At 34.0% G+C, this 21,357-nt stretch overlaps 2 protein-coding genes across 2 annotated transcripts in view; one reads left to right on the forward strand and one right to left on the reverse strand.

The window, feature by feature from the left end:
* The first annotated feature begins 1,799 nt into the window (after positions 1–1,799).
* Positions 1,800–7,176, forward strand: LOC109098831 (olfactomedin-like protein 3B). The gene is made up of 3 exons (XM_042713205.1): positions 1,800–2,104; positions 4,089–4,371; positions 5,912–7,176. Exons 1-3 carry the CDS (start codon positions 1,994–1,996, stop codon positions 6,700–6,702), a joined length of 1,185 nt encoding a protein of 394 aa, XP_042569139.1. The 5' UTR covers positions 1,800–1,993; the 3' UTR covers positions 6,703–7,176.
* A 376-nt stretch (positions 7,177–7,552) lies between these two features.
* Positions 7,553–21,357, reverse strand: part of LOC109098830 (synaptotagmin-6-like) — a 43,772-nt gene continuing 29,967 nt past the window's right edge. Inside the window, exons 3-7 of the mRNA XM_042713203.1 lie at positions 18,936–19,482; positions 14,795–14,915; positions 13,343–13,514; positions 11,461–11,611; positions 7,553–9,985 (exon numbers count right to left, since the gene is read on the reverse strand). Of these exons, the coding sequence (XP_042569137.1) occupies positions 9,914–9,985; positions 11,461–11,611; positions 13,343–13,514; positions 14,795–14,915; positions 18,936–19,482 (1,063 nt within the window). The 3' untranslated portion in view covers positions 7,553–9,913. The remainder of the gene's footprint in view (positions 9,986–11,460; positions 11,612–13,342; positions 13,515–14,794; positions 14,916–18,935; positions 19,483–21,357) is intronic.

Consider the following 21,357-nt stretch of genomic DNA (forward strand, 5'->3'; position numbering starts at 1 on the left):
ACATGTACAGTAAATGAACATACTTTCCAGAAGGCCAACAATTTACTAAAAATTTTTTTTTTTTTTTATTGGTCTTATGAAGTATTCTAATTTGTTGAGATGGTGGGTTTTTGTTAAATGTGAGCCAAAATCATCACAATTAAAAGAACCAAAGACTTAAACTACTTCAGTCTGTGTGCATTGAGTTTATTTAAAACACCAGTTCTAAAGTTGAGTTGAATTACTGAAATAAATTAACTTTTCCATGACATTCTAATTTATTGAGATGCACCTGTATATTTAGCCTCACAAACACTACATGATACTACATAACTGCAAATAGGGTCAGTGGCATAAAACCAGTCAGACAGCTCAACAGGGTTCATGGCCCCAGTCAGTAAGTAACTGAATGTGTTGCCATGGTGAGACAGTTGGCACAGGCAAGCTAGAAAAATAGTAAGAAAATCAGAAAGACAGAAAAAGGTTAAATCACAGTGTTTCAGTGAATCTTTGTAGCCCTGTTACATGTGCTACATGGTATGTATATTTAACTTATATTTATATTTAACTTATATTTATATTCATATATTTAACTTATCAAATTACATTAAAGCAAAAAAAAAAAAAAAAAACATTTACACAATCTTAGAGTAGTTGGTTAAACTAAAACAATTAAAAAATAGAAAAATAAAATAAAATACAATTCTGATCACTGCATACTTGTTTCTCTGTGGCCTAGATCCTCTTTATTCAGGTTCTTGCACTTTATGTTAGATTTTTTTTCTGTGACATATAATATAGAGTGTAATGACAAGTGTTTAATTCTGACATTTTGTTTCTGGATATTTGGTATTGAGCTCAGGCTGCGTGAATTCTTGATAGTGCTCATCTGTCTGTCAAAACAAAAGGTCAGTTTCTTCAGTCACTTAACCTGGAGAGCAAATCGACAGACACAGAGACAAAAGGTTAATAAACCTCTGAGAATGACGAAAGAAAAAATGTAACATACAGTACAAAGCATTTTAAAAATTCAAAGTGCTGACCCAGTCAAACCGCACATTCTTTATTAACAACAGTCTTCAGTTCTCAGAGCTTTTCCTTTGAGAATTGAGAAAAATTTACTTTGTTGGTCCTGAAAAGAGATTTAATTATAATAATCAAAAACTGCAATATGTGAATGATTTTCTCTCTGCATAATTCAGTTTGGCATTCAAGGAATCTTCAGTTGCATTTCATTTTAAATGGACCTTGTGCCCTTTCAGTGGTATTTGCATAACCAGGATGATATGATTTCCTCATCCATGTAAGATATATTTCTGATCAAGCAAACAAAATGGATGTTTTACTATTAAATTTAGATAAAGGGTTGTTGCATAACTCAGAACAAATTTGCTTTGTCATATTTAACTACTTTAACCACTGTTGTACCAATAATGTACCATTATTTGTTGAATAAAGCTGCCAGTAAGATATCATTTGTGCATATGCAGCCAACAATCTGTTGACTTTCAACCTTCAACATTTAACATCCATGAAACATTTCCATTGCACAAAATGTTCTTTTAAATAATAAAATAATAAAAAAAATGGAAAAAAAACCCTAAAATGGTTCTTTTATTGCATTGCTATGAAACCTTAATTTTTAAGAGTGTATTTTTAATATAAAACTGTCGAAATTGGAAATGATGCATTATATAATTAGTACTATTTTTTTACTGTTTTTCACTGACTTCATCTTTCAAGCACACTACGTGGTTCACTTTGAGGACGAAGAGAGGCCAGAGATACATGGCTCCTCCCTCAGTGTTAGTAAAAACATTCCAGTCAAGTGAGAGAGCCAGCGAATTTGAAACCCTGGAAGTCCGTGTTTCAGGTCCTTCTCCTTGTGAGCACTCACATGCTCACTAGAGGACAAGGACAGTCCATAAGCAGCTGCAGCACATCAGCCTCACAGAGTTTGGAGTGTTCTTTTGTTTTGTGGAGGACCTGAAAGTGGCCCTTATCCAAAACCACCATGAAATTAACCATATTCTTCATTCTCTTGACCGCTGTGGCTCGTTCAAGAGGCCAGTACCACTATCAGGGTCTGATGAACTACTTGGAAAACAGGATGCTCGCGATGGAGGTAAGAGAAATTTGGCTTGTCTGGCTTCTGGCTTTATCAGTTTCTGCAGTTCTGCTAGTTTTCAGCCATTTTAAAGAGACATCCACTTTTCCAGACACACATCAAAACTCTGAGATAAAACAGTGTTATTAGGACAATTAAGAGAGTTCACTAACTCTTGAAAATGTAAAATCTGTAACAGTGATACAGTAGTTCAGAGTGAGAGTATCTCATGTCCCTCAGACATATCATCCCAACACAGCAGTGACTTCTCAGACCAAAGAACCATGAAAAAGTGTAGATTAAAAAGTATTTATTCAAGCCAGTGTTGTCACTCATCAAGATTTACCATAGTCTTTTTTTTGTAAACTGTCTCAAGTAAAGTTGTACCCCAGAGCAGAGAAACACCCCCCTGATTGACAAAATAGTTTAGCTCAGCAGTTTTGTTCTCAGTGAAGCTTGTACCAAAATAATTACTCACGATTAAGTAGACACCTCATTATAATAATGAATTTATTCCATCAATTAACATATTAAGATATGCAGACAGGTCTGTCTTGATTTACCTGAATTAGCAGGAGTCCATTCAACTATTAAACAGTGTTTTTCATAAAATGAGTGTGAGGTTGAGTACAACAGGATAAAAAGTTAGTAAGGAAAAAGTGTTTTTGTTTGTTTGTTTTTCTGGCCCCAAAGTATATGATGACTGAAAAAAATAATAAATAATGAATATTAATGGAGCAACAAAATTTATGTGAAACAAAGCTTGTTTTGATTCAAAATCATGTAATATTAAATTCAGCTAGAGCAGCTAGCCTGCAGCAAAAGAGCCTTGGGGTGGCCACAGTGAAATGCTTTACATATTTAATAGCAATAGGCACCATATTCACATCCTTTTAATACAGTAATATATTTTTGTGAAACGTATGAGCACACATTTGTTTGTAGCCCCTGCAACAAGAGGGTTTTGTACCTCACATTATTTAACCTTTTTGACAGCTGCTGGAAACAGATTATTGATTTAAGAAAAATGACTCTCACACTACTGTTTAAAAGTTTGGGATCAGTAAGGTTTTTTATATATTTTTTTTTTTATATACTTTTATTCAGCAAGGATGCATTAAATTAATTAAAGACATTTATAATGATACAAAAGATAAATAAAAAAATGTCAAATAAATACTGTTCTTTCGAACCTTATTCGTTAAAAATCCTCAAAAAAGTATCATGGTTTCCACAAAACCATTAAGCAGTGTAATTGTTTTCAACACTGATAACAGTAGAATTGTTTCTTGATCACCAAATCAGTATATTAGAATGATTTCTGATGGATGATGTGACACTGGAGAATGGAGTAAAATCTGCTGAAAATTCAGCTTTGCCATCATAAAAGCAGTTCTAAATTTTAATAATTTTTTCACTATATATTTGTATTTTACAATATAAGCGATCATTTCATTGATTTTCATAAAACCAAGATCTTTTGTTAACCCTATTATTAAGTTTTGAACCTTATTATTAAAGTTTATAATTAAAATATTATATAGAATTAAGTCATTGAAACTGTAACTATTTCGCAAATGAAAGATTTTTTGTTATTATAAATAATATGTGGACCTGGGGGTCTCAAAAAACTTTTGACAAAAAAGTGAATATCTAATTTTTTTTTTTTTCTCAGATTTGTTCAAAAATATTTATTGTTCTTTAATGAGTTCCCTCAAGTCCCTCAAATACTCTCAAGACATTACTCAGGTTCTCCATCTCCTGGGTTGAGATAATGATTGCAGTAAACCTTTTAAATAACAAATGAGCTTTTTACGCTACAGTTTCCTTGACTTGGCAAAAGGGCCCAACACATCCTGTCCAGAATTACTCAACACTTCTTTACTATTATTACCAACAGCCCTTTAATAATGCACAGAAAACTCATTTGAAAGAATTTGCTGCACTCTGTGATCATCTAAAACAACTGCGTGACTCATTAGTGTGTTTGTCATCCTTCCAGGAACGCATTGCCTTGTGGCAAGAACAGAACAACCGCTACAGCTCCGACCTAAAGGAATTCAGGCAGCAGGCTGCAGACCTGTTGGGGAAGTTGGGCAAGGAGCATGATAAACTGCGTTCAGACATGGAGGGCGCAGGAGCACGGGTAGACCGCGTGGAGCGTGAGATGGACTACATTGAAACCAAGAATCCCCCTAAGCCTTGTGTGAAAGCAGCAGACAAAATGGTGGAACAGGACGTGGTTGTCAAAGAGAGGAAGAAGGACGAGTTCTTTGAGTTGTCTGGTGAGTCGGGGGAACTGAGTTTTGACATCTGAAGCTCAACTTTTGATCATGTACTTTCAGCTTTAGCTTTGACTTGGATGAGGGAGACTAGGCAAATTCAGCATACTAGGCCTACACATTTGATCAGGTTGAGAGAAAGGTTTGGAGTTTTCTCTGGAAAATTGAAACACTGGAAAATCAGACTGGGAGAAGTAACAGCTGCAATGCAAGACAGAGAGTGTGAACAAAGAGCATGTGCTTTGATTTAAGACATTTCTTTGTTTTTGAGGACAGGCATCCCAGTTAACCTCACCCATACTGGGACTATGCTGTAGGCAGTGTGACCGTCTCACCCAAAGAGTCTTTGCTTTGATGCTAACCCTGGTTTCTGCTAATGCTTGGCTTATACTGGGGATTTATTGATTTAGAGGAAACATGTGGTGTGTTCTGTTAATTAGGAAACAAGGAACAAAGAATCAACCCAATCAGTTCACTGGATTAGCCATTTGGCTTTTGTGGTTTAGATGTTATGCAGCTGTTGAGTTGTGGCCTATTTTGTTATCCAGTATGTTGGAATCAAACAGATGAATGTACAGTAGATGTGTTTCACTTGGCTCTTCATCTGTCTCCACTGAAGTACTGTGTTGTTAACACAATATGGTGAGTCCAGTAAATGCCATACAGGAAGACACTGTATTTATCCAACATTAGTAATAAACTAAGCACTAAATTTTTTTTTTTTCAAAGGCTGAATCCACTTAAAAACTAAAAGTTGAATGCAAAATTCCAATCCATTTAATTAATTTATTTATTTGGCAACAAAAGATTTTATTTTAAGCAGCAGCATTACTCCAGTGTTACACAATCCTTCAGAAATCATTCTAATATGCTGATTTGGTGCTCAATAAACATTTTAATAGCATCTATGCTGAAAACAGTTACTCAGTATTTGGTGGAAACCATGATTCTTTTTTCCAGGATTTTTGGATGAAAAGTATAAAAACAGCATTCATTTGAAAAGTAATTTGAACAAAAGAGTTATTTTTTTTTAAATAAATTGATTGATAGATATACATATATTTGAACAGCATGACTCATTTTAATTTATTGATTAAATTAAATAGAGTTTTAGCTGCAAAATGTGACAAATCATGAAAGAAGAATCTATTGGAGCCCCAAACGTTTCAATAAATTGTGTGTCTTCAAAATGATGGCTTAGAAATAGTTCCCAATGGCCTGTGTATTATAATGAAGAGTATTAACAATTAACCTTGTTAAGCCACACACAATCCTCCCTGGCCTACACATTAATAACAGCAGACATGACATTTAAGGGTGGATCTTTCACTGCTGGAGGCTTACAAAGTCATTTTTCTAGGTTTATTACTTAAAAGTAAAAATAAAAAAAGGGTTTAAACTCACAAACTTGGCTTCATTTTTCATAAAACTGTCTTCCAGTGTTTGTGCAAACTAAGAAGTCTGTATAAATTGCTTTCATGGTTTGCCATATTAATCATAGGACACTTCCCGTTGACATTAATCTTTTTTTTTTCATCGTCAGTGTGCGTGAACATTGTATCCAGTCTAAAAGCAATGAAGATCCTTAAGAGACTGGGAAGCCCAAAAGGTGTCTGGACCAAAGATGCCAGGTCAGCAAAAGTCTACGTCTTCAACGGCACATCCGACAACATGCTGTACGAGTTCAACTCCGTGCGAGAGCTCTCAGCATCATCAGGTGTATCTAAAGGCAAGCAGATCACTGTGCCCACCGCTTGGAATGGGACTGGTCATGCAGTCTACGATGGCTTTCTCTATTACGTCAGTGAAAGTTCAGAGCTCCAAGTTATCAAGTATGACCTCCAGAATGGTTCGGTTGCAGACAGCGCAGTTTTTCCCATGGACGATCGCAGCCCGGTGTACCAGCTCAATCCAGAGACGCTGGTGGACTTGGTGGCGGATGAGGATGGGCTATGGGCGCTGTATCCGGCTGGAGACACTATTAATCTTGCTAAGATGGATATAGATTCACTGGATATAGAGCAGATGTGGGACACAGCATGTCCAAGAAACAACGCTGAAGCTGCTTTTATTGTTTGCGGTACGGTCTATGTGGTTTACAACACCAAGCCACCGAGCCGTTCACGTGTGCAGTGTGTGTTTGATGTGAATGACATGGTAAGCAGCGGAGAGGCTCCTTTGATTTATTTCCCCAGGCGCTACGGGGCCCATTCCAGCCTCAAATATAATCCTGAGGAGCGGCAGCTCTATGCCTGGGATGACGGGTACCAGATTCTGTATAAACTAGTGCTGAAGAAGAAGTTATGGGTGATTATGCCACCACCTGAGGAATAGTTGCTCTTTTTTTTACCACTTAAAGGTCTGTATGCTCCTGGGTACAAAAAGTTGTGATTTTTCTAAAGGGATAGTTACTGAAAATGAAAATCCTGCCATTATTTACTCACCTTCATGTTGTCAAGTCTGTGTGGATTCATTTTCTTCTAAGTCTTTTTTGTGCTTCAAAAAGGACACAAAACCACCATTAATGTTTTTCTTCTGAGTCAGAACTTTTAAATGAAGTGGTCGATCCAGTTCACAAAACCAGTCTAAATGATTTGTTCATGATTGAACCTGGTCTCAAGTTCAAATCACTGATTCAATGATTCAGCTGCAGCAGTTGACTGCTCACTGAAGGGAAAGATTGTCTGCTTATTTTAAACAATTTTAATTTGGGTCTTTTTCTCACACAAGCTATAATATGGCTTTTAATAAAACATGAATGTGAAGGAAACAAATAAATAAAATATGAATAAAATATGAAAACATGTATGTTAGTTTTTCCTGTAATTCTATGCTTTAATTTGAATCCTGCTCTTTTTCTGCAGTACAGAATTAATTATAAATAACTTAAATGTAGGCCTGTTTCTCACATGAAACTATTGTGTGTCTTCAGAAGACTTGAAATATAATCTCTTGTATAATACTATACATTATAGTATAATATTGTTTCCTTGCACCCAGAACAACTTGAGGGTGAGCAAATGATGATAAAATTACATTTTTTTGGGGGGTGAACTAATCCTTTACCTTTAAGAATACATAGATTGCTTTTGTTGCACATAAAATAGTCAAAAACTGACTAATCAATGCTAACACACTTTTTGTTATTTGATGTTCACAAGACTGAAAAGAAGCAACTCTATACTTGAAATGGCTGAACCAACATTTTATTTTGGCATTTTTGAAATACAAGAACCCTTTCGAACATTACAAGTTATATTGCAAGTACAAATGATCAATACAAAATTAGAAAGTTTTTTCAGATTCACAAGGGGGCAAAAACAGGTTGTTAAAACACCAGCACACAAGAGTTAGTGAGGTAAAGAACCAGATCTAAACCTTATTAACTTTACATTCACCTACAGAAACACTTTTATCTGAGTATTACAACATTGGTGATATTGTAAAAACAGGACCAAAAAGTTGTACTTTGTCACAACCATTTCTTCAACAAGTTGACTTGGAATTTTTTAAAGATTCTGTTAAAATATTAAATCTATTTTACTATATAGAAATATTTAAAGCTTAACAGACACCCTATGAGACGATGGAGGACATTATGTAAAACTAGCCCCAAGTGCTATATATATTTTAAGATATTTCAGCAACACCAAATGTAGATCAGTGTAAAGTCACTGCTCTGGTATCTTGAGCTGTGCCCACCATCTGTGACAATGAACTTCCTGCATAGTAGGTTGTCTCTATCAAAGGTTATCTCCTGTGCATTTGTACATGCTTTGAATTTTCTGTCTTTTCTTATTTGAAACATATGTTCAGGACTTTGAAGGGAAGTTATGAACTAATGTTATTTCTGTGCATTTATGTAATTCGTTTCCAGCATCTTATTTTTTAATGACAGGAGAAATATTAACTACAGTAATCATAATTTAGCAGGGGTTCTCTGTTAAAGTAAAATTCCAAGTTAAACTGTGTTATGAATAAATAACCATGTAAAACAAAAAGATAGAAACCACAGGGATAAACAAATAAAATATTGCGGGCAATGAAAGTCTTGAATTTTGTTAAATCATTTATGACATAAAAAAATTCAAAGAGTAATAATATTATTTTGATTGCTTTGTTTAGCTTTGTTGAGCATTAAATATTATAACAATTATTCTTGGGTAAAATGGCATTACTTTTTTTTATTTAAAGAAACTGATCAGTTGACAGTTATACATTGAATTGTGTTGTTATACAGATAATTCACCATTTAATTCACAACATTTCAAATATCCCTGTTTTCTACACATATTTTTTTTAATGTAAAATCAAACAAGCAAATAAAAATATTAATCTGAAGATGAATGTTAGTTAATCACCTATAATTTTATGCTGTAATGTTATCCCTGCTCTTTTATACAGTACAGAATATGAATATATTTGATAAATTTGAGCCTACATTGTTTACTCAAGACATTTTCCCAGACAATATGTCAAAAAACATAAAACTTTGACAGTCCAATTTAACTCACAATGAAATTACATGCCAAAAGATGAACGAGATGTCAACATTAGAAACAGCAGGAGGATTCAAAGGGGAATTGAATTGCTATTGAAAGCAGTCTGTATACTTCTTTAAATGCTATTATATAAAGTGAATAAAACCCACATAAATCAAATCAGATCTCTATGAATATTTCAGCACATTTACCTTAAATGCCCACTTTTGTACTCACCGATGAATGGTAATGTAATTACATAAATTTATTCAGCTACATGTGAAGTGTGTTTGTGTGTGAACAGGAAATTTACATGTAAACCGTCTTTGTTTTGGCAAGAAATTAATGGATAGGAAAAATTTGTTGTGCTCTGATAAATTTAGAATCTTTTTACACATAACATGTATATAACATCTAGAAACTGATAAATATTTAAATATTCTTCATAAAATGTGTACTTTCACATAGGTTTCACACAAGGATTTGAGAGAGAAAATGGTTTGTTCTTAGTATACAGCACATGACAAACCCAGGACAAAACATTGTCCTTTCCCTCGATATTTTATCCTTTCTGACCTCATTCTTAGTACTTCCAATAGTTGATCCTACTTTCAAAGTCTTAAGATCTGAGCAGAGCCATCTACAAAGAGCCTTGCAGTGCTGTGCAGAAATGTTTCTGTTTGCATGTAGACCGCTTGCAGAACACTGCATCTGAATTCAGATGCTTCAGGAGAATTCATTTTGAAAAGAAACATCTCTGCTGACGATACCAAGCTATTCTAAGAACAAAACGTTGGCTTTGTAGAATATTTAGGTACAGAGGTTTGTACAGGACTCTCAAGAATTGACTGAGGATTGTACGGACTGGAACATGAGAATATATGACAATAAACGCTTTGAATCCTTGAATGAGGAATATCAGGGCAAAGACAGCAGGATCTTAGATCAGTGTTTGGGAACCATCTAAAACAACCCACAGCAGGAAATGGAAACAGCAGGAGTCTCGTTTTCATCAGAGTGACAAACGGAGTATGCCAAGCCTGAAGTTTTACATATGGCTCTGATCAAGGGCTGACAGGAGGTTTGGGGGAGGGACAGGACCCCTGACTGTCAAAACTGGCCGTTCTAGCTTTCCACTGTAAGAGAAGACATATGAAAAACCCATCAATGAGAGCATTATTCAGCAGTTTATAGTTATAGCAGAAGAGCTGCATCCTATAGATAGCAAAAATTGCTCAGAAGAGTGGGTTTCAAACTGTGGTTGCATGGAATTTATGCATCTAAAGTTATATTACAAGTTGGACATACTCATTTTTTAGCTAATTATTTTCTGTAATAAATAAATAAATATACAAAAACACTAATAATTTTTTTTTTAAATAAAACATTTTTTGTTCAATTATACAAAGCAAAGCAAGCAAATCCAATAACATCTATGTTCTACTTATGCAAACTGCACACAAGGATACAAATTAACCAACTTAACTAATTAATCTCCAACCTGATTTTTCTCATGTTTTATGCAATTATTAGCATTTTTTTTATAATGTAATACATTTGCAAAAAGAGAATTAGCCTTTGTTGAATATAGTTTTATTTTTTTAATTAGCAGAGAATTGGTACACTATTCATGGTTGCCAGGTCTATGTAACAAAACTAGCCCAATGGCCAATTAAAAATAGATCAAACATAGCCCAATGACCTTCAAATATCAAAACTCAAAATACGTATACGCAATTGCAAACTGAAAATCACTAGTAATAATCATAAACACAGTCTGTTATCATGAAGGAGCACTAAAGTTCCCTACCAGTGCCAGTCTCAGACAAAACTCATCATCTAGCACTAGTTTTATCACTGGTGGAATATGAAATGGGTAAAACATTTCAATACAAGCATGTCAGTCAAATACAATTTATCTGATATGTCAAACCTCTAACCTATGACAGTTTAAATGTACCCCAATTCCATCCAAAAAAAAAAGAATACACAACAAACAACAACAATAATTAATCAATAAAAAAAACTGACAATGTGAGCACTGTTAGAAAGAAATTAACTACTCAAAACAGTGTAGATAACAAAAACCTGTACTGAAAACACAACTATAACCCATTTTAATTACCAAAATCAATGATTTAGGTTAAAGAAAATGTGGCCACACGCCCAATCACAATTCATAGATGCCCAGACAGGACCTCAATTGAAACAATGTTTGTTTCTTTTTTCAAATTAATGAATTAATTAAAATAAACAAAGAGACCAAAATGTGTAACCTAATATCTGCATAGGGCCAAATAATTTTTTTTCCCTCATGATTAACTCTTGACCACAGGCCAGAAAGGGGACAGAATTTCAGTGCGTGAATTAAATCAACACTGGCATATTCTACTCATGTATTATTCATAAAACACAGTACAAGTGTGAGGATGTGACTAGAGGGATTTGAATATTTACAAAGAAAAATCGGTGACTGGTCAGAAATGAATTCTGGAAATTCAATTTGCATATGAAAAACTTAATTTTTAATTCTATATAAACACAAATTCAGAGGGTTATTATATCTACCCCTCACATTTGTATGTACATGTGCTGGAGTGAGGTTACTTGCCTCTTTTTCTGATTTCTTCGGTTCCAGCAGGGAGTGCCAGTGTGCAATTGGCTTACGGGGGTATGCAAGCATCTCATTCCAGTGGTCTCTACCTAAACCTTCAGTACCACTGCCCAAACGGCACACACCAATTATCTCATTGTGCCCCACCCTGAAAGAATGAATCAGTTGTTACGGAATTATCTATACATTGGTATATCCCTTTAATGTAAAGGAATAGTCTTTTGTAGCGAATGGGTGCCGTCAGAATGAGAGATCAAACCGCTGATAAGAACACAATAATCCACAAGTAATGCAAGTAATCTACAAACGTGTTTGTGATAAATCCATCAAGACATTTATCCATAGTATTGCTTTCTACAGTGCAAATTTTGTTAGTTCTAAACAAATATATTGGTGCATTTTGATGTGAGATGACAATGCTCAGTGGAGGAAGCATTATTATGAATTATGAACTCATATTTTGGCCAGAAGCAATGGTTTAATAATTAATTTGTTTCTTTAAAACAGTTTTTCATGTCACATGAAATTTATTGATGGTTTGGATTGGATTGGACTGGACTGGATGGATTGATGGATTACTTGTAAATTATTGTGATTTTTTTAATCAGCTGTTTGGACTCTCATTCTGATGGCACCCATTCACTGCAGAGTATCCATTGGTGATGTAATGTGATGTAAAGCTAAACGTCTCCAGATCTTCAAGAAACACACTCATCTACATCTCGGATGGCCTGCGGGTGAGTTCATTTTCGGCAAATTTTTGGGTGAACTATTCCTTTAAGTGATCCAAAATAAACACATCCACACCAGCAATGAATTATGTACCAAAGTTTGCATGACCTAAAAGCCTTTTGTATAAAAGACAATGATATGACTTTGTCTGCCAGTGCAACTAACCTCTTTTGCATAATGGTATCTGTGTAAAAATATGTGCATATTCAGAGAGAGTAGATGATGTGCCACAGGATAAAGAAATTAACATACATTTACCTCAATGGTGCTGAACTGAGTCCTTTTGCGAACCCACGGAAGAGAATAGTGAAATCGCAGTTTCTGACATCTAATAGTGTGTGTGTTTTTTTCTCTGACACTCTCAGTAACACAAACAGTCTGTTTGAGACTTGAGAGTGTTGGAATATATGCGCCTGGTTCTTTGCTTGGTCACCTGCCTGTAGAGAGGTGAGTGCTAAATGATCTGACATCTGACCTTTTCCTACTTAAGAAAATGAACCATGTGATCATTCTGATGTCTGGTGTTCCTGCTATTCCAATATTTCCTCTACAGGTTGCTATTTGTAATTTAGTTTAGCTTAATTGGCATGACAACTGAAGAATAGCATTGTTAAACATTTTAAGTTTAGGTGTGTATAACATTTTTAGAAAGGATGAAAACAAAAGAGAAATACATGGAATATAATAAAAGCAAATCCATCTTGAATAAAGCAGCTCTCTCCTAGAAGCCCGAATTGCGAATTTTGTCATCATTTTCTCAAGTAATTAAAAACCTCTAATTTTTTAAAAAACTTAAAAACAACAAATGTTTATTTGTTAAAAAAAAAAAATATTTTAAATGAATAAATAATATTAATAATATAATAATATTATTATATTTATTATAATATAATAAATAATAATAATAATAAATGTTTTCCATCCCATGCAATTACGAAGAATGAGGACTGAAGCCTTCCAGCTTGCAAAATCATCTTAAAAATATCCTATAAGTCGAATGCATGCCTTCTGAAGCCATAAAATATATAATTACATATTTGAAACATTGGAATAAGTAAATGATGACAGAATTCTCTTTCTATTTCTTTTTTTGGTTAAACTGTCCCTTTAAATTTCAATATAAAAATGAGAAATAGCTATTACGTACAGGTCATAGTCCATGACTGAGATGTGCAAGCTGACTTGGTCCATGCTCTCGGGAGGGATGTCAAAGATAATGGCCTCATTATAAGTGGGATTCAGGGTGTTTTTCTTTGTTGTGGTCTTCTTCTTTTTCAGACGTCTTCCGTCACAAATGAGGGATACTTTCACATAAGGATCTGCACAGAAAGAACATCGTTATCACTTCAGCTCATATAGCTGTTATTAATTTCACATTTGCAGTTTGAGCTTTTATTTTTTATTATTGTAGTATGCACTAGTTTCAGTTAATTAAAGCTCTGACAATAACTTGAAGTTGACGAGACTGTCAGATGAAAAGACTGGAAATTAATGCTGGATATCTTCATTGAGCCATTTTAATATTCAGTGTGAATGGAAGGCCGTTGAGATTTGGGGCTTTAATGGAATGACTTGAGTGCTGATTCTGACATCAGAAATGCATACTCATTTCCATCCCTCTCCATCACTGCACAATTGTCTGATCTATTATGCTTGTACATAAGTAAGCCATAAACTACTTCCAGCCTGGGCAGAACAAATCAGATGTTCTGACATCAGATTTGCTCAGGGCACTTCTTAATAGATATTATCCAGTTCATGTGAATTCAATTTTACTGCAAATGAAAACTGTTTACTCTTCAGCAGAAAAAAGGGGAAATGTCTGGTGTGAGACACACTGTATCATTATAAGGAAAAAAACATGATAATGTGAGTAATTCATGTTATTGGTGCTTAAAATTATGTTCATATTCATAGCGCTTCTTCAGACTTTCAGGTTTAATTCGCTCAGTGATGCTGCTGATTTACCTCTAGGAAATTTGGTTTGTGAACAGACTGAACAGAAGCCAATTTGGAACATGAAACAATGATTAGAACATGCGGGAAGTGTGTATTAACAATATATGAAAAAAACTAAAGAGGTCTCCAGAAACCTTAAGACCAATTGGAACAATTATAGAGTGGTGAGAGTGGTGCCACTTTTTACTTCTGTTGTCCTCTTGACAAGGAGTAATAAGACAGAGGTAAAACTAATATACTTGTTCATATTTCAGGATGTGTCAAGGGGTTTGAATCATTGAGGATTTATATTTCATATCAAAATATGAACATAAGAAAAATATTAACCACGAAAGCTGACAAGACGATGTTTAACATTTAGAATATTTTAATATATATTTATTTAACAGAACTTAATATCATTAAGGGAAGAATACTTAAGTAAATTGAAAACAGTAATAATAATTTAATAATTTGAATAAATGCTATATTTTAAACATGAATAAATTTGCTTTAACAAAAATCTGCCATGTACAATAAATAAATAAATAAATAAACAAACACATAAATACACTTTTTTGTCATTTTATTTTTTATTATTTATTACTTCTAATCTCATGTCTGTATTATGAAGCTCAAAGTAAAGCTGATGAAATGCTACCTGAGTATCCTGTTATGTCCATTGCCTTTAGGTTCCTGCACTTGATGACAGTGAGTGTTAATCTGCCTGCCGTAGGTAGATAGCAGAGTGAGAACATGATCTCCCCAAGGTCCACGCTCTCCTGTTAGATAGATACACACAAATCAATGTAGCATGATGTATTGGCACACTTTGTAATAAAGGTCACCTTTTCGATTCCATAGCACCAGATAATAAAGATAAAAACAGTAATTGTGCAATAATAAAGACACTGTTCCACCAACATCACTCGCCGTCAAGATCAAGTACGGAAACCCATTTCTGCCACATAAAGGATCATGATTATGAGATAAAAGTGGAAGTTATGAAATAGAACTTATAGTAGAATATATGAGAAAAAATACATAATGAACAGACAAAATTATGAGATAAAAGTGGTAGTTATGACATAAAAAGTTGAAAATATGAGAAAAAACTACTATGAAAAGACACAATTATGAGATAAAAAGTCCAAATTATGACAGAAGTCAAAACTGACATGTTGAAATTAAGATTAAAAAGTCTTTCTTTTACTTTTTGTCATAAGTATGACTTTTTATGCCATAACTATGATTTTTATCTCTCTATAATTTAGCTTTTTATCTCATAATTACAATGTTTCATGTCCACATTAAGATTTACCAAAGCATGCTTTTTTTATGTTGTGGAAATGGGCTTCTATAAAAACGTACCATTGATATGGCTACTCATACTCAGCGGTGTTTCATTCATGAACAAATCCACAGTTCTGAACAAATCTTTTTAAGTGAAGGAATCGTTTCATCAGTACTGATATTATACCATGAATTCTTTGCTTTTGTAAATAATCACGATGCTTTAACAGAGAAAGATTCTATACCAATAGGCTGTCAATCACTTTGCCACAGTTTTATGCTAAAAGCTAGCGCTGCGAGAAGTTCTTTATTGGTATTTGAGGATGTGGTTTGGCATTTCGATGAGAAGGTTGGGTTTAATAAGCCTGTGACTCAATATCGAGGTCTAAGGGAGTCCTGTTTGGAAAGATACAGTCACAGTGACCAATTAGTTGTTGCGATTCTCTTGGACACCACTCCAGCAAACTGTTAATTAAACTTCAACACTCCTAAACACTTTCCATCAGGGCACAAGGTCCATCATTTTCCTCACAGTTGATCCAAGCTGGTTTCTATCAAGATGAAACAAATGTATCCCAAATAATTTCAACGCAATTCATTAGAACTGTGGCATTTTTAGACTTCAAGACCACCCACTTTGTCTGAAAGTTAAATGTGTGCAGTGCAAAGGAGAAGTATGCTATCTGACGGTGCTGGATTTAGTGTGTTCGCGTCACCCTCTCAGCGGCATTAAGACTGGTGTAAATATTAATCACTTTAAATGAGCTCAGTAAGCCTCTCTCTGATGGACATATCCCATGACTCCCCCACTCATGGCTTAATGTCTCTCTAGCCCTCTAAGGTGATTATTTGCAGGTTGTGCTTCAGTATCATATAGGGACGTTTTAAAGTGGATTGATGGATGGGTAAATGCAAGCTTTACAATAAAAAAAATGTTTCTGAAAAGTATTTGTAAAGCAAGTAAACTTTAAGTAAATAAATTATTGGACATTACTGAACATTATGGCACAGGATAAAAAGTGATTATGTTAAATAAATAAACTCAAGTAATTAAGCTTGCAAAATTAAGCCTAATTTCCAAAAGAGTAATGATGTGGGACCATAGTGAATGTTTTATGTTTATGCAAAACAAGTTTTCTATTTTAGTCCTTGAGCTCATTATGTGACTAAATGAGCTCATTATGTGACTAAATTCTATCATCATTTACTCATTGTTATTTCAAACCTTTGCTTTTGTTCTGAGAAATACAAAAACAGATATATAGCAGTATTTTTATGCCCTTTTCTTTTCAATTAAAGTGAATGGTGACCTATTATCAAAATGTATCTAAAATGTAGAAAAAATTCTGAAATCTGAAATCTTATATATCAAATCTTATATATATTAAAATATGGCATGTAGAGATGTTTCACACCATGTTTGACGTCAGTGATTTCAAATCTCACTGGTGCTTGTGTCCTGAAACCAATCTTGACATCAAATTTGAATAAATGTACACATTCATACTGCATAATTGAATAATAATTGGAAAAGAATGTGCTTTTTATCGTTTTTTTAACTTGAGTCTCTATAACCATCATTAACTTGCATTCTATTTGAAAGTTGTATTTGAATAACGATACAAATTTGAATATCCAAATTGCATAATTGAATAACTTTTTTTTTACACAAAGCTTTTGTATTGCTTCATAGGACTTGAATATGCCACATGAGTCATATGGATCACTTTTATGATAATTTTATGGTTCTTTTTGTCATATTTTGACCATGAGAGTCCTTTGTCATTATATGAACTTAAGAATACAATCCAGGTATGAAATGACTATGATCGTATTTTCATTTTTGAGTGATCTACCCCTTTTGATAGCTTTGCAAAGAGGCGCTTTGAGTTCCAGATTCAAATCTCCTGCCAATTGCAATAGAGTGTGTGCTTTTGTTCAAGGGGCAGCCGGCCTCCTGCTACGAAAGCAATAACCACAGGTTTATTGAATCGCTCCTCTGAGAATAGCTGTAAATCTAGAAAACAGAGAGAAATAAGACTCATCGAGGAGCAGTTGAAGTTCATTTAGCTGGCCATTATGGAGTGATCAGCTAACCTCAGATGACCTCAGGACCTATTTTGGAGGTTAACTTAAGCATTTAATATTGTGCTGTGATTGGCAGCACCTCTCATTAGTGGCCCTGACGAAAATTAGGCAATTATTTTGTCCACACGTGCACAATCAGCATGTGTCAGTCATCTTCATGTGTCAATTACTACTTTATCTTTATGTTAATGAGGGTAAGGTAGAACTCTCATTAATTTGGCTGCCTTAGCATTAGCAGGTGTACAGCAGAGAACGTGTTGAATATTGTGACTGCATTTTAACAGACCATGTCAATAATGCAACAAGCTAATTCACATATCTTAGCTGGCATCTAATGGCCTTGTTATTTAGAGTCAATGGATTTTTTGATCTGCACAAAGTGTCTGAGCAGTGAAATATCAAGAGCACTTGCTGAGGTTTCAGGATCCTTCCTTCTCTCGCCAGCCCAAATTAAACTATTTGTGCAGAATGCTGCAGATGACCAATATTTACCAGGCTTAGTTCACCAGGTTTATATTATCTTCTGATACAGTGGGGTCCAAAAGTCAAAGACCACATAGAATATCTTACCATTCAAAGGTCAGGGACAGTATGATTTGTAATGTTTTTGAAATAATTTTCTTATGCTCATCAAGGCTGCATGTATTTGATCAAAAATACAATAAAAACTATAATATTGTCAAATACTTAAAAGTAATTTAATCATGTTATAGCAAAGTGGAATTTTCAAGAAACATTTCTTATTATTAATCTTGAAAAATTGTGCTGCTTAATATTTTGTGTAAAACAGTGATATTTTTTCTTCTTCTCAGGATTCATAGATGAATAAAAAGTTCAGAAGAATATTTTTGCTTATATATATTTATAAGCATAAATAAATAAATATTTATTTATTTTATTCATGCTTATTTTTATTTATTTTTTGATTACCAAATAATTTCCAAATCTTTCTTGTTTTTTCACAAATATTCAGATTTTGTTAATTTAATTAAATTAGATTTATTAATTTATCCTGGAAAAAAAATCTGAGTATTTGAGAAATAAACAAGAAAGATTTGGAAATGATTTGGTCACCAAACAAATAAGCAAATTTGTGAAACTGATAATGTGAACTTCATGTACACCTGGTAAGATGTTCTCAAACCAAATACTAAAAGGTTATGAAATTTTAATTTACATTTTACAATTCAATGTTTTACTCCATTTCTATGCTTATAATTTAATTTATAATGAACAATTTGTATTAAAAATGTGGTCTTGTGCTTTTGCATCCTATTGCATATTCATTTACATAACCTGATCAGTGTGTGATCTATACATATCTGAGCATACCTCCTATACACCTCTCCCCTTAAAAAATAGACTTAAAGACCAGCAGAATTTGTTCTATCAAGAGAAAAGAGAGCAAAGGGTTCTCTTACAGAGGTAGCATATTGAATGTCTTTCCAGATGGAGGTCTCCCTCGAGAGATCAGACGCTTCAAACAGATTGTCCAGTATGACTTCCCCAATCATATCGTGCCGTGAGAACCTGTCAAAGTCGAAAACAGTGAGATGGAGCTTCCTGATGGGAAGCTCATCATAGGGTACCGGAAACTGGAAGGACTCGTCAAATGTGGGGTTGAGCGTTTTACGATGGACTCGTGTCTGGAACTTCTGCTTCCGATCTGGCAGCAGGTAGATTTTGACATACGGGTCGGAGCTGCCGCAAAGATCCTTGGCTGGGAGATCAAATGCCTTGAGTATCTTGACAAGTAACATCTCATTCTCATAGTCATAACGGAGGGAAAAGTTGATTTTGCCGCAGTTTTTGCCGCCTTTACTATTGCTGGATTCATCGTTCTCTGTGGTCATTTGCTTGTAGAGTTCAGGCTTGATACGACCAATGCTGGTTGGCTGCTCATCCACATCATAGTCATCTCCCAGGTCCAGACTCCCTACATGCATTTGACGTTTGAAGGAACTATGCCTGCAAAAATGAGATAAAGAAGACAGAGTAGCATGAGGGATTTGTTGAGTGTTCAGAAAAAGTTGAATTAGAAACTAAACGGCTGCCCAATGCAATTTTTTATTTATTTTTTTAAATACAGGGGTCACATAAAAATGTGTAAAAAAACACATTTGTTTTTAATATTAATTTGAATTGAAAATGTTTCTCTTCAGTGCTATCCCTAATATGAACAAAGGCATCTAGCAATCACTGTAACTGAATTAAAATTTGATAGAAACATTTTGAATGATAAAACATGAAGACAATAAACACTCGACTGCGACAATATATGGTTTATCTGTTTTCTTCAAGCCATCTTGAGTATTTTCATAATATATAAGTATATGTATAATCCATTGCTAATCGACATATGCTTTACTACATTTATTTCTGTATAAGCCACATCAGATCACATCAGTGTATAGGAGGAAATTATTTCAAACACTTCTTTGATGTTGTGGAGTAAAAACATGTTATAATGTTCTCTTTTGTTGGACAGCAGGTTTAGAAATGCTTATCATTACAGAGGAAGATGTTTGGTGTGTGTTGCTTTTTCAGATGCATGATATAAGTGGGGAGGCGTTTCCTCATCTCAGTGTGTAAACTCACAGAAAAGCAAAACTGAAAAAAAAAATGAAGTTCACAAGCACATATTGAACCGTGAATGTTGTGCCGAATGGTTCAATATTTTGTTGAGAATTGTGGCATCCCTAATATATATATATATTATTAGTGCTGTCAAAATATAAATATTTATATATATATATATATATTAGTGCTGTCAAATAATTAATCGCGATTAATCGCATCCAAAATAAAAGTTATTGTTTACATAATATATGCGTGTATGCTGTGTATATTTATTATGTATATATAATTACAAACACATGCATGTATACATTTAAGAAAAATATGTTATGTTTATATATTAAATATATTTATATATAATATAAATTATAAGAATATAAATATATAAATGTATATACATGTAAATATTTTCAAAATATTTACTGTATGTGTATGTATTTATATATACATAATAAATATACACAGTACACATACATATAGTATGTAAACAAAAACTTTAATTTTGGATGCGATTAATCGCGATTAATCATTTGACAGCACTAATATATATATATAATGTCTACACAGATAACAATTGCAATATGAAAGCCACATTTGACGGTCTTTGCCAACAAAAGGTTTGTTATCTCCTGTCCCATAAAATACATGGTACATGGCCAATATTGTGTGGCTACCCATTCAAATTAACCAGTTTGGCCCTTTCATTCTTGTAAAGACAAACCTTTTCTTTCAAAGCATTTCTTTTACTCATTATGCAACAGTTGTTTTCAAAGGAGTGTTAAAGGGGTCATATGATATGATTTAAATTTTTCATTTCTCTTTGGAGTGTTACAAGCTCTTGGTGCATAAAGAAGTTCTGTAAAGTTGCAAAGACTAAAGTCTCAAACCCAAAGAGATATTCTCTATAAGTTGAGATTCGTCCACGCCCCACTAAAATAGCTCATTCTAATACGCCCCCACATGTTTATGTCACAATGTGGGAAAATTTGCATAATGGCTCCCAAATTTTCACCCAAAGAAAGAAGGCGTAACCTTTGATTTTCACTGTTGTCGCCGGTGCCATGTCGTGGAGACGCTGTTTCGTTGTGAAAGCAAAACTACTTTCAAAAAAGGACACAACTAGGAATCAGTGGTTAAGTTGTATTTACAACAATGTTCCAGAACAGTTTAACCCAAATATTCAGATGTGTGCAGCACATTTTATGGAGGACTGTTTCCTGAGAAGACTACAATGCGGGCTGTTCTGACTCACAGCCTGTAAGTACG

Source organism: Cyprinus carpio, chromosome A23, assembly GCF_018340385.1.
Source record: "Cyprinus carpio isolate SPL01 chromosome A23, ASM1834038v1, whole genome shotgun sequence".
NCBI lineage: Eukaryota > Metazoa > Chordata > Actinopteri > Cypriniformes > Cyprinidae > Cyprinus > Cyprinus carpio.

Coding starts and splice junctions, on each gene's coding strand:
- LOC109098831 (XM_042713205.1), top strand. CDS start 1,994: ATGAAATTAACCATATTCTTCATTCTCTTGACCGCTGTGGCTCGTTCA. Junction 2,105..4,088: donor ACAGGATGCTCGCGATGGAG/GTAAGAGAAATT, acceptor TCATCCTTCCAG/GAACGCATTGCCTTGTGGCA. Junction 4,372..5,911: donor CGAGTTCTTTGAGTTGTCTG/GTGAGTCGGGGG, acceptor TTTCATCGTCAG/TGTGCGTGAACATTGTATCC.